Raw genomic sequence first — 13,153 nt, forward strand, 5'->3', positions numbered from 1 at the left:
CCCAAACCATTGTATGATTCTATGAGGTCCCTGCAGTCCTGCTTATTGAATCTTTTTTCCCCTTGAGTGCAGGCAGCGGTGCGTTGGTGGGTACATGCGCTTAGTGACTGCAACAAGCAGATAGATGTGCATTGGTGAGAAATCCCTTACTCCTGGAGATTTCAAACAAAAGCTATCAAATGTAATTAAAAATTTGCAGGGGGAGAGTCAGATCTGAGAGGGAAGATACCAGCTTTGCTCTGTGCTTTATCTCTGAATTGGAACCGTTTCCGCTGCTGGAAATGCAGCAAGAGAGAGCCCAGCGCTGCCGCAGTTTGAAGATAATAACTTTAATTTTAGCTCCGAATTACTTTTTTTTCAAAGGCAGTCTGACCTCTGACTGGCAAAGTTATTGAATTGCTACATCTGACGTGATGAAGGATAGCTCAACAGGTGAGAGCCAAAGCAGTTTGTACGCAGGCAAGAAATACAGATATTTAAGAGCATTACAACTCATGAAATACAAATGGTACATCCTGTATTGAAAACAAAGCCCAGCTACTTCAGTCTTTAAAGAAAAAGTGCTGCTTAACTTCCTTTAAAAAAATTGTTTTTCTCCCAACTTGTTTCACATGGCAGTTTGTTCTCTTTGCTTGATTAAATGCTAATCCAGCCCATCCTAATAGCGTGCAGTTTCTTTTGTTAAGCTCTGGACTTCTGAACGCCATACATGAAGGAGAAAGTTGCATCAATCACGGCACAGCAAGAGCAAAGGACGGGAACCAGTGCTAATGCAATTAGCACATTTATTTGTCACGCATCAGAGGAGCTAGAGACCTCCTTGGCACAGGAGCTCCAACTCCCGGCAGCATCCCGATGGCCCAGGGAGCTGCTGGGAGGGACTGGAGAGGCCTCCTTCCCTCCAAAGGCACGGGCTGGCGTGTGTCGGCGTGCTCGCAGGGCGTGTATCATCCAGAGCGCTCGCTGCGGGGCGGTGGGTAGGTCCCCATCCCTCAGCCCCGCTCCTCCGGCCAGCCCTAGCACCAAGCTAACATCCCCTGAAGCCTTCCTTCTTCCATCCCAGGCTGGCGGGATGTCATGCAGCCCTCCGGAGTGCCGTCCCCAATTTTCATGGCGCGGGGAGGCTCAGCAATGCTCACCGGTGCTGAAATGAAGAGGGATGACAAAGGGAATCGGCAGCGCTCGCGCTCATGCGATGCCTCTCTCCTGCCCAGCCACCGTCAGGGGCCGCGCGGCCCCTTCCTCGCTTGTCTGGGTTTTTTCCCGAAGCCGACACGGGCAGCTCCGTTCGGCGCACACACCGTTAGAGTAGCCATCTGTTCCCTTTAATGAGAAAGCTATCCATTTTTTTCACCTGATTACTGATTGTTCCAGACTATTGTTGATTGCTTTGTTTTTATTAATTACTCATTTTGACATGCTGTATCTGTCCCTTTTGTTCAGAAAACAGATGCTCTTGTTTTTGAGCATTATTACTGATGGTTATTGTTAATAAGATAAAGCCGCAGTTCCACTTTAACTGAGGACTTAACACCGTGGCTCTGGTTATCATAATGCTTCATCACTGGGTATTTTAGTTAAGCCTGAGAAGAATATTTCATTCTTTGTGCCACAGGGGCTCCCGTCATTTGAAGGAAAAGGCCTTTCTTTATATATATTTTGGTGCACAGAGCAATGGGGTTGGTAGCTGTTGCTAGAGACTGTGATTAAAGAAAGAATAAACAGTACTAATGCCATTCTGAAATCTCTTCCCTTATTAATCCCTGTTATTGTGGTAGGAAAGGCTGCAGGTTCCCTTAAGAAACCTCTCAAGTCAAACCCATTTCCTCGCTGTGTTTGGAACTGAGCAAAACTTGCTTTGCAGATTGTCAGACGAGGTTCACTGCGTCTTAAAAATTAAAATATAGTGGTTTATTAGCAGTGAAGGAGATAGCATCACTACACCACTGTTAAAATGTTTCCACTGACAATTGCTGTTTTAAAATATTATTTCCTTATTATGTTAAGCCTTGAAAAACTGTCTGTGTGTGGAGTCTGGATGAACCACGTTGCTGCTTTCTGCTGGAATTAGATACCCGCTCAGTTCAATTTTAAGAAAGTATTTATGAGGTGAAGTCAATTCCTACAGAACGTGGTCTCTCATTCTGCAACAAATCCAGTTGCTGATATTATTCTCTCATTGTGCTTATTCCCAGCTCCGGGCTCATGCGGTGGATATGAATGGAAACAAGGTGGAGAATCCTATTGACCTTTACATCTATGTGATTGATATGAATGACAACAGGCCGGAGTTTATAAACCAAGTCTATAATGGATCTGTTGATGAAGGCTCTAAACCAGGTACAGTTGAAAAAAAGTCTTAAAGTTTTCACCAGCTTTCAGACATCAATCTGGCACCGTGGCTTTGCCTCTTGGCATAGAGGGAATGCAGGGGAGGTTTGCTGTTGTTGGCTCCTTGCTGAAGAGTGATGGAGGTGAGGACAGTCTAGCAGGTGTATCTTCCTCTGGTTGTAGAGAAAGTGCAGAGTTGGATTAGAGGGAATCTGTGTCCCGGTGGTCCTTTCCTAGACGTGGAATGTGCAGAAGCAACAGTTTTGTAGGGTAATTCTCAGTATTGCCATTCTGGTGTGCCAGTTACACATGCACGGGGCTGTTGTTCGAAGTACAGGGCACTGAAAGACAACCCAGCAGTGGCCTTTCGCTGACCCTCTGCCTGAAATGCTGAATATCTGCCTCCTTGATAGTTAATCCTGTTATTTGCAAACTCAATATCTGGCACCCAGTCAGACTCCTATAAAGTCTGTGTCCCAAAGTGTGAAGAAAATACTTCCTTATTCGGTGCCTGATGCAAACCTACCGGAGGGGGAATATTCCCACTGAAGTTGGTGTCTCATCAAATTGCTCACTCTGTCCCCGGTGACTTCTCTTACAGGGAGCGAAAGAGGGAAAAGCCAAAGTAGAATTTCAGAAAATTTATGGGTGAAAAATGAATGAAGGTGTAAACTGTACATGGAATTCAAGTGATGGTGTTTACGTGACCTTGCTTATATGCATGGAAAATACAGTTATAAGGGTCTTCAGTGTTTTCTTTTCAGCTATATTGTTGATTTGTTATTTAAGTGTGGTGTAACCATGCAGTTTCCAATATGGTAGCAGGGTTGCTGCAGCTTATTGCTGAAAAGAACTAATGGGCGGGTATCCATTCTTTAAGTAGAAATTATAGCGTGAAATCTGTCACCAGTACTTTTGTACTCTCCTGAAATCTGAGTGAGATTTTTCCAAGCCAAATTTTACCCTGGGTTGTTTACCAGCTGAGGGGTTAAACACCGCATGACTTGGTTTTGTGTCAGCCAACATTCATCACGGCTTCTCCGCTGCCTGCGGTGTCACAGGAAAGTCTCCGGTGGCCACTGTTTCTAACAAGGTGATTCGCAGCCATGATTGATGGTCTCTCGGCATTATGAGGAACGAGCTGCAGTGGTGACACGCAGTGGTGGCAGAACATGACGTTATTTTTGAGGAAAGAACAGGTACAGCTTCCTTCCTGGTACACTTTGGGTGGCAGCGTGCCAGCTTCACAGCGCTGATCCCGGTCCTGGTTGGCAGAGGGGATGTGAGAAGACCCTGAGCCAATGGCTCTGGTGACCTCTTCCCAGAGGATTTTCCAGCTTTCGTTTGAAGGCCACTTTGGGGCATATCAGGGTTTGAAGAGTGGTACAACATTTCCATAGCAAATCAAATTTCTTATGTCTTATTCTAGGACAGATCAATATTCGAAGTGTTCCCAAATGTTTTAACTAGCTCTGCTTGTTTGTGAAAGAAGCAGTAAATTGCATCCTCTTGTCTGAAATCCAGCTAAGCCTTTGAGCTATTAAATCAGAATAGGGTAACTTTGCCTACAAAATACTTGTGCCTCTGCTTCTACCTGTATTTTTTGGTATTCTGTATCCCAGACAGGACTGCTTGCCTTTAAGGCAGGTGGGTAGAAAGCAATCTGGTTTTATTCAAAAGCAATTACATTTGTCTTTGATGTAGTTGGGTGCTTTTTTCCCCCCTCTTTCCTGTTTAATCGGTATTCTTCTAAAGGTTTATATTAGTATTGAATTTCTGTTCTTTGCTTTTGTAGAACCTCCTGGGAATTTGGGTATCTGAAGCCCTCATTCCATGTACTTGGCAATAAACATGATGCTGTGTCTTTGAGAAAGTGACAGAGAGGTCACAGAGTTTCTGTGGGTGTCCACGTGCTCCTTGTTTGCCTCGGTTACATATCCCTGCTTTGTGCAGAGACAACTCCAGACAATATATTTAGCTAAGCGTAGATCCTGACGAGATTTGGAAGCTTCTTTATAGTTCAAGATGCTTCTGAGTATTGTAATAACTAAAGAGTCACCACAGCAGCCATTGCAGGAGAAAAAATACGCAGCCAGCATTCATGATTATTTGTGGCAGTGGTCGTCAAATGAAAGGCATCTCAAGTTCTTAGAGGTAACAGCAAAATGTGTTCAATATTGATTCAATAGTAAGTTATATACGGATATGCATCTATAAATACACGTGTGCATCTGTATGTATATTCATGTGTAAAGTACAGATTTGCTTCAAGCGAGCTAAAAAAATCTTATTATATGTTACAGGAGTTCAGCATTCATTTTCCACTGTTCATTGCTATTGAACTATGCCTGAGGACTGGAAATGCTTCCCTGGATATCCTGTACAATTGTTATTTCTCACATCTTCCATATGCCCATTTATAATGGTTGTGCTTAAAAATGCAGTATTACTCGATTACTACAGTATCTGCAATGTTCTTAATAATTCTGCACACCTCTTACAAGAAAACTAGCTAGAGTATCAGAGTATCCCAAATAAATGCTGACTCCGAGGGCAGCTGATGTGAGCAGACAATGACTGACTGAAGTCAGTAGGAATTTTGCCCATATTTTAAAAAAAGAAAAAAGGGACATATGGAGCTCGAGCTCCACCCATGGAAATTTTGCAGAGCAAGGCCGTCAAAAATACGCTGTTGAGGACCGGCTGAGCAGGGCGCAGTGACCTTGAGCTATGGGGAAAGCCCCTGGAAGGCTTCAGTAGGATCGATAGAGCAGATCCCGTTCCAAGGGAACAGGAAAGGGCTCTCAGCACACCCGGGAACAGGGCACAGCGACAGCATCCGGGGCGCGGGCAGGGCTGTGGCTCCAGAGGATGCTGCACCACGCGGCGTAGCCTGCTCCCCACTTAGCCAGGATGCGGTGAGCTGGAAGAGAGCAGCGTGCCTCGTCTCTGACCCTGCAGGACAGCTGCAAACTGTGCCTGGCCATGGCAGGGGATGGAGGGTGGCCAGGATGTGACCTGCTGACTCTGCAGTGAGTAAGCCAAAAGGAGATAGAGTGAACCGAGAAAATGGGAATGCAGGAAGGATGCGTACTCCAACCTGCAGCACAGTGTGATACTGCTGGGCACTTAGCCTCCCATGGAAGAAGCAAGTTTGCTTAAGCCTAAAATACAAATATCCTTCAGAGGGGATTGTCCAAGAGCTGGAAGAATTGGCAGCAATGTGAAGAGGCTCATTAGAGACAGTCTGATGGGGTTTAAGTGAGGGGGCTTCCCAGACGGCAGAGCACTCAGACTGCCTGGGTTTCCAAGGAGCATGCTCTCTGCGGTGTGCAAGTCACCTTCAAGCAACCCTTGACAGGAATAGAAAAGAAATCATCAAGTATTATTAATTATAATAGGTTGTTTTTGCTGGTTAAGATTATAATAGCTTAATTGAAATAGTGTCTTACACCGTAGCATGGTGTTCTCGAAATCAGGAGCTCATTCTTGGTGGAGTCAAGTTCTCCATAGCGTGAACATGTGTGTCACAGCCTGGCCCCTTTACATCCTTAAATGTGTGCTGGCTCTTCAACTGAACTGCATTTCTTTTTCCTTTTCTGATACTCTCTGGAAAACATTTTAATGCATTTCTAGCTTATCTAGCCTAAGGTCATGCAGCTGTACAATTGAAATGTGTAAACGCAGGCCCCTTCAAAAATGCAGAGCATGATGCAGGATTTTCTTTTCCCCAGGACCATCTTTCTTCCTTACTCTCCCCCTCCATGAGTTGTTTTGATTTAACATGCCACTGTTTGAAAGTGTATCTTAAAAGACCGTGTTTTACTCATATTGAATAATGTTCTGCCTCTTTGAACTCTGCCTCTATATGAAGAACATAGCCAAGTTTTAAAAATGCAGCTGCAAGCTCGAGCTGAAATTCCCCTGGTCCCTCCGGCAGCCTTAATCAGCAAAGTTCTCCCGGAGCTGCAGAAGTTGCCTTTCAAGCGCTGATAAAGCTTCGCTGCCCAGCGCCGCCTGCCCTGCCAGCATCCTGCTGCCCTTTAAAGCCCACGTCTGCCAGCCGCACCACGCGAGCTCCAGCACCTTATGGCAGAAAGGAGCTGGGGTTTGGGGTGCCTTTTCCCCTCTGCGCGACAGCGGTTACGGCCAGCCACGAGCCCAGCCCCTGCGCTGGTACCGCTGGGCTTGCAGCATCCCGGGGGTATCCTTGGAGAAGGGCTGTTCCAAAAGAAATTCTGCAGTTTCCAAACAACAATTGCTCGATTAGATGGAATGAAAATGCTTAAATGTAAAAGAAAAAAGGGAACTTAGTCACGAAACAGAAATGTGATGGAGAAAGATTATTTTGGTCACTGCAGAAGCGTAGCTCTGAGATAACCACCACAAAATGTACCTTACGGTAGGATGTGGACGTCGTGCTTAACTGAAGTGTTCAGTTCTGAAAAGGTCAGTGTGAAATGCTCCGCGGTGACTCGAGTGCTTTGCTCTCGCTTGTATCTATTTTGTTTTAACAGAAAGATTGTCAAAAATTAACACATCTCTCCAAAACAATTTGTTCCTGTCACCCTGGCCTTTTCGAATCCCATTCATCCTTTCCACTTCACTAACTCTCTGCATACATCTTGGTCCCTTTCAAGTCAACAGCAAAAGTCCAAATGCTTTCTTTTAAACCGGGGTTTCATCCCGCTCCTCCTTTCTCACGGGGTTGTGCTGGATCGTTTACTCCTTCCACCCTCCCTGCGAGTGATGTGAAAGAGTGCTGAGGATGGACAGTCCTCCAAAGTAAAGGAATATTAGTATTTCTTACATGAGAAATGTTGTAATTTAAAATTTTCCCATCTCCTCCTGATTTCATGGAACTCTGATACAATAATTGTTGATAGCATGCCACGTGAAAAATTAAATAGCTGGGAGCCAAATCTATATGTGGCAAATTGAGTTAAAGGAATCTCATAAAAAATAAGCAGTATATAAAAAACCCAAGGATTTTAAAAGCCGATTATTCTACTAGTGTCCCAGTTTGTTTATTTTATTTCTATGCCAGCAGAGATTCCCTCAGAGATTAACACCGTGGACTAATGCACAGATGGGGCCAGAAACTTGAAAGTCATCTGAATATTAAGAATTTAAATCTTTAGCCTCAGTGATTTGAACAGAAAGCCAATTATGAGGCTGAATTAGTTTTCAAATTAAACTGCAATTTAAGGCTTGTGAAATTAATCTTTTAAGGCATATAGTTGCATTTGTGTATATATATATTCATGTGGAGAATTTGGATTCTGCATTTCTGGCTCCTTCTTCCCTTCCAACCTGATACTAAAATTCATAAAAAGTGGCTGGTGTCCTGCAAGTCGTTCTTTCGGTGAAGGAATGGGGCGGGTGTTGCCGGGTGGCAGGGGAGGACACGAAAGCAGCGATGCCTGAGATCTGAAGAGATGATGCTTCATTTTTTAAAATGAATAGGACACCAAATGAACATCCTTTTTTCCATTAGGAACCATTCCAAAACCACTGTAGTGCTACTTATAATTAAAATGTTCAATATTCTTTTACCAGCTTGGAGGTAGATTGATTTAAGTACTCTGTATTTAGGACGGTCCTATTTCAGCAGAGCACCTGAACAGGTTCGTGGACCTTGGCTAGCGTGACTGCCCATGGGGACGTGGCACGGGCCATGCCAGGTGCCCGTTTCCACTGACAGCACTAGAAGATAGAAGCAGTGCAAATGCCATATGTTTCTGCGAGATCATGGAGTCAGAGTAGGTCTCAACAGATTCTCCCAGTCGTCTCAGAGCTCTTCCCAGGTTGGGCACGTTACGTCTGGGTTCATCACAAGCCCAGATACGTGCCTCAGCACAGTACCATCTCCTGCAGCTTGGGTAGACGCTGCTCTTATCCTTGGGCTTCATATGCTGTTAACAGTGGACATGTCCAGCCTGACTGTTCTCTCACACATTACACACTTCCTTACAATATCCTTTTTTTAAATTCTTTTGCTCAGCCAAGGACAGTTTTAAGATAAGAAATGGTTTTTCTGCAGACACGTCGTAATGCTTTCCATTTTGTTTCGAGGTGAGTGGTTGTGAAATCTGTGCTCTTAATTTCCTTTCCAGAAGTATCCAGTCCCAAGAGCAAGGAAGTGAATTATAGGACTGTAGGTGAGAAAAGAAATGCAAAACCCCAGACTGATGGTTTTTCCCTCCAGAAAAAAAAAAATACGGCTGAGTTGATATAAGGAAAAAATGTGGAAATCATGTTCTGAGACCATTCTAGAAGGGAGTTACAACACTGCAGTAGTGCACTCGTTGCCTTCTTTTAACCAACACTTATACATAATATACTGTTATTTATATTATAGTATATATGTTTTACTACATTCGATTATATTGCTTTATATTATATTGCATTACATTATACTATATTGTCCAAACTCAGGGATTAGATTCAAGCCTTGTGGAAGATGTGTTAATCTCAGGTTTTGTGCAGCCAGGTCCACGTGATTTCACTAATTGCATATTCCTGCAGTTATCCAGGACACCCAGTTCGGTGGTGGTGGCGGTCAGGATGTCTTGTCCTAAGTTACATTTTCTCCTTTGCCTCTGGGAATCGAGAGGATCCATCTGCAGGAACTCAGCCGAGCTGAGGCTCATTGATTTATGCAGTCAGAACCAGGCGCTCAGAGGCTGAATGCGCTTTTGCCCATCTTGAAGTTTTACTTCTGTTATTTCTCTGCGGCACGCAGGGTCTCAGTAGGCTCCAGGCTGCCGTGCAGGAGTTAGCTTCAAATCTGGCCGTGCCCATGCGTATGCTGCGTTCGGTGCACTTTCTCTCCCGAGAGATTTATTGTATTTTTAACAATCAAAAGGTATTATTTCAGTTCCAGGTGACAGTAGCTTCTTTGACTTGCTCAGTCATCTCTCCAGACCCACTTGCTCTCTTTATTCTCGTTAGATTGGCTCCTGCCTTGTTTGAGGCTGAGAAGCTGATGTCTCTGCTAATTAGGAGGTGGCATCCTTTATGAATTAGCTTAGCTGCTTGAAAGGTCAAAATTTTCCAGTGATAACAAAAACAACACTGAAAAAGTATGACAGTAGTTATGACTGAAGGAACATCATTCAGATGGGAAGTGCTGTTTCTATTTAGTTACCTATGTAGAGCATGTGGGATGCAGTTTAACAAGTATATTTGCAGTTTATTACATCTGCAGTGGAGTTTTCAGGCCCTTCTGTCATCTTGTTTACCTGTATAGATCCACTCAGCACCACTGGTGGGTCAGCTCCTCATTTTTCATTTGAAACCCTTAACAATGAGTGTGGGAAACTGCTTCACATCCCCTGCTGAATACACCGTATTTTTTTAACTTGATCCGGGTGTGTTCACGGAGATGTTTCAGTGTCTAATGCTACAGCAGTTCTCCAAATACCATTCTCAAACTCATACTCACTGGCAAGGTCAATTCCCCCATGAGGACCTTTGTGCTGTACCAATTGCTGCTATTGGTACCCCGGGTAGGGCAAGGAAAAATGCCTTGGGATGGCTGGGAGGCACTGCAGCCTGCGGACCTGGAGACAGCCCTCTCCCACCCCTCGCCTCCCTGCCTTGGGAATGGGAGACTCTTGTTAGTTTAATGGATCCGTTGGAAAGACAAGTAGCACAAGCACACCTGAGCGTGTTCGTTGGTAAGAAAGATCATCTTTTGCACAGGGAAGCTGTGTTCAGGTCATTACGTGTGTAGGTGTTCTCTGGGAACTCGCTCGGGGTCCCTTCGCACGTCTCCTTGTGCCTTGGTTTTGACGTCTGTGCTTTCCTGGTGTGCTGCTTCTCTGTTCCTGAGACCTTGTTGCAATGAATGAAATCACGGAAAGGGTGAAGTGTTCCTCTTGTGAGGAGGGGCATGAGATTCCCGTCCTCTGTGGGGAAGAAAACTAATATCAGGAAACTCTTCGGAATGGAAAATTTTATTTTTAGGAAATGTTTTAAAATTAAACTGCTTTTCAGTATTTAATCTTCCCATCAACAATTACTGTCTTCTCTCTATCTAGCATCAGATGCAGACTATTCGCTACGTGAGCTTTCCAATTTGGGAAAAAAAATTAGGAGGAAGGGGAGGTTTCCATTAGTACAAAGCCATTATTAACTTGGGTTAATGAAGATCTAATGTAATATGGCCATCACCACATGTCTGCACATAATGATTCAATCCTTTTCTATGGGGGAATGATTAAATTAAGTATCTTGTAGGTCAAAATTAGACTGAGAAGGTTAACCAACCTCTAATGATTCTGCAACCATTTACCAGCCATTAAAAAACATAAACTGTAAGATAAAGCTGAATGGAGAATCAGCATTATCAGTGAAAAATGGATGAAGTTTTTGCTTTTTTATGGTTATATCACCTGAGTAGACAGAGCAGACTGTGTATTTTTATAGTGATACGTAGTAGACAGGGCAAAGTGAAAGGGTTTTTTGTCTTTTTTTATTTGGATTCCTGATAAGTGCCCATTAGCTCTTTCTTTTAACATGCATTAAATCTAACTAATGGATATCAAACCAGCTTAGAAAAATGATAATTATAAAGCAATTGTAACAAAGACTTTGGGAGCACAACTGTGCTAAGATATTGTTTGTGTGCCTTAAACCCGTGAAAGCTCAGTCTTTACTGAGAAATGAAGTTGCATAGATGGGAGAGCAGAGATTGCAGACGACGTGATGTGAATGAGCAGTCCTTGGCATGCTTTGGGACTGTCTGAGCTAGGAAGAATTGAGCTGATTCTCAGATTCCAGAGCGATTTTAGGGGGACATTTGTTTACGACTGTGTGCTTATCTGCTTCTACATAAGCAGGGCAGCTATCTTTCTTGTTTTGCTTCTTTTTTTGCTTTAGCGTGTACAGATCAAATGAGATAGAGTGAACCTTTTACAAGTCTCTTACAAGCAGATGCCATTAATTTTAAAATTGATAAGCAAAACGGAATATACAGGTGAAAATTATCTCCCTTTGCTTCCATCCCCCCAGATTCTGTAAGGTTTTATTTTGTCTATCCTGTAGAAAGCTTAATTAATCTGATGGGAATATTTTCTACAAGGGATGCTTTCAAGCATCTCTCTTGTGTCTTGTCCATTATTAGATCAAAATAAAAATATCTCATTTGACAAAACAACATCTAGGAGATTTTGGTCTCTGGGAAGTCAAAGGAAGTGCGTTGTCAAGTTGCAGATTCTTGGGGTCTTGCCTTTTACTGATAGATCTCCTTTGTCATGCCATGTATTAATTTTAACTCAGGTGATATATGAACTTGGCACGTTTGTTAATGAAGGCTAATGCATAGTAATCTTGTCATCACTAGCTGTGCATGATAATTCAATCTGCGTCTCGGAAGAGAAATTTGATTTAATATTGACATGATGTACTAGGTCAGGTATTTTATTTAACATACCATGTGCCTTATTTGATGAGAGATGGTTTTCATTCAACAGGTTATCGACATGAATTAGTAGGCCAGGTCTGAAGTTTAACACAGTTATATCCAACACCGTCTGTTCTGGGTATTCGTTGTGTGATGCACTGCGCAGACTGGGGCAAATTCCTGAGTTTCAGCACTGCGTGCATTCATTTAATGTTGTCAGCAGGCTTGAGAGCAAGGTCTGCAACTGAATGCTTAAAGTCCCTCCTCCCCTGTTTGTAAACCCCTTGTAGCTCTATCACCACTGCCAGGGTCTGACCCAAAAATGGCATAGTACAGCAGGGGGGTCTGGAGTGTGACTTAGAGGAGTTTGCCCAATGTTTCTGGACCGTAGTAACTGCTGCCAGTCTCTGCTTGAGCAGGATACAGGGATTTAAAGATGGTGTGATTAATACCTTGATTTCCACATACTGCAAACACGCATCCTGCAGGCCAGATTGGGCAGTCTGTACTGTCTCACTTAAATCCTAACAATAGCAGCCTCAATCCTCAAATGTGTAAGAGCCGTGCAGTCTGCTGCTGTGTATTTGCCTAATTTGTGTAGTAATAGGGGCTGGATATGTGAACGTATTTCCTTTGTTATAATGTAAAGTCTGTGAAGATACATCCCCATGCATAGGAGGTAGAGACACGACATAATTTATATTTATGACAGGTAAATCATCACCAACCACCTTAGTGTAGTGGAAGACTTCATATAACAGGCAGAAGATGTTAGACACTGTAGCAGTATATATCCACAACTCTCTGTTGGATATTCTTGTGCGCAGATACATGTTTATGTCATTCGCTGCAGCGCACAGGTACCTAGAGGATACATCTTGTGTAAAGACAGACTAAACGTACAGAAAACCGAGTGGAACGGAGACGGTGATGTAGGTTGCACCAGCTGATCCCCTGGCAGCGGTCCTGGCAGTGGTACCCTCAGCACGGGTAACGGGAGATGCTGTCGCCCTCTGACTCGTGGGGCAGCGTGGCCAGGTGGGAAAGGTGTGTGCGTAGGAACGGACAGATCAGCCGCCGGCCAGACTGCAGAGAGGAAGAAGTAATTTGCAGCTGGCTTACAGCAGACTGTGGTCAGAGAAGCAGCCCCAGGGAGAGCCGGGGAAGGAAGCGGCTGCTGCAGTTCTGTCTCACGCTGCAGAGTGCTGCAGCCACACAGGGCCCTTTGCAGAGGATGCCTTATTAAGTTACCAGTTAGTAATTAATGCCACGTTCCTCTCTTTATTTTCTCTGTGGTTGGGTTTCATGAGGGTTTGGTAGCAGGGGTGTGACAGGGGTGGCTTCTGTGAGAAGCTGCTAGAAGCCTTCCCCGTGTCCGATGGAGCCACTGCCAGTTGGCTTCCGGATGGGCCC

At 44.0% G+C, this 13,153-nt stretch overlaps 1 protein-coding gene across 1 annotated transcript in view; it reads left to right on the plus strand.

Moving 5' to 3' along the window:
• Positions 1-2,189: 2,189 nt before the first annotated feature.
• Positions 2,190-13,153, plus strand: part of CDH4 (cadherin 4, type 1, R-cadherin (retinal)) — a 93,174-nt gene continuing 82,210 nt past the window's right edge. The window contains exon 1 of the mRNA XM_010157457.1: positions 2,190-2,340. Coding sequence (XP_010155759.1) covers positions 2,217-2,340 — 124 coding nt within the window. The 5' untranslated portion in view covers positions 2,190-2,216. The remainder of the gene's footprint in view (positions 2,341-13,153) is intronic.

This window comes from Eurypyga helias, unplaced genomic scaffold (genome assembly GCF_000690775.1).
Source record: "Eurypyga helias isolate BGI_N326 unplaced genomic scaffold, ASM69077v1 scaffold8918, whole genome shotgun sequence".
Classification (NCBI taxonomy): domain Eukaryota; kingdom Metazoa; phylum Chordata; class Aves; order Eurypygiformes; family Eurypygidae; genus Eurypyga; species Eurypyga helias.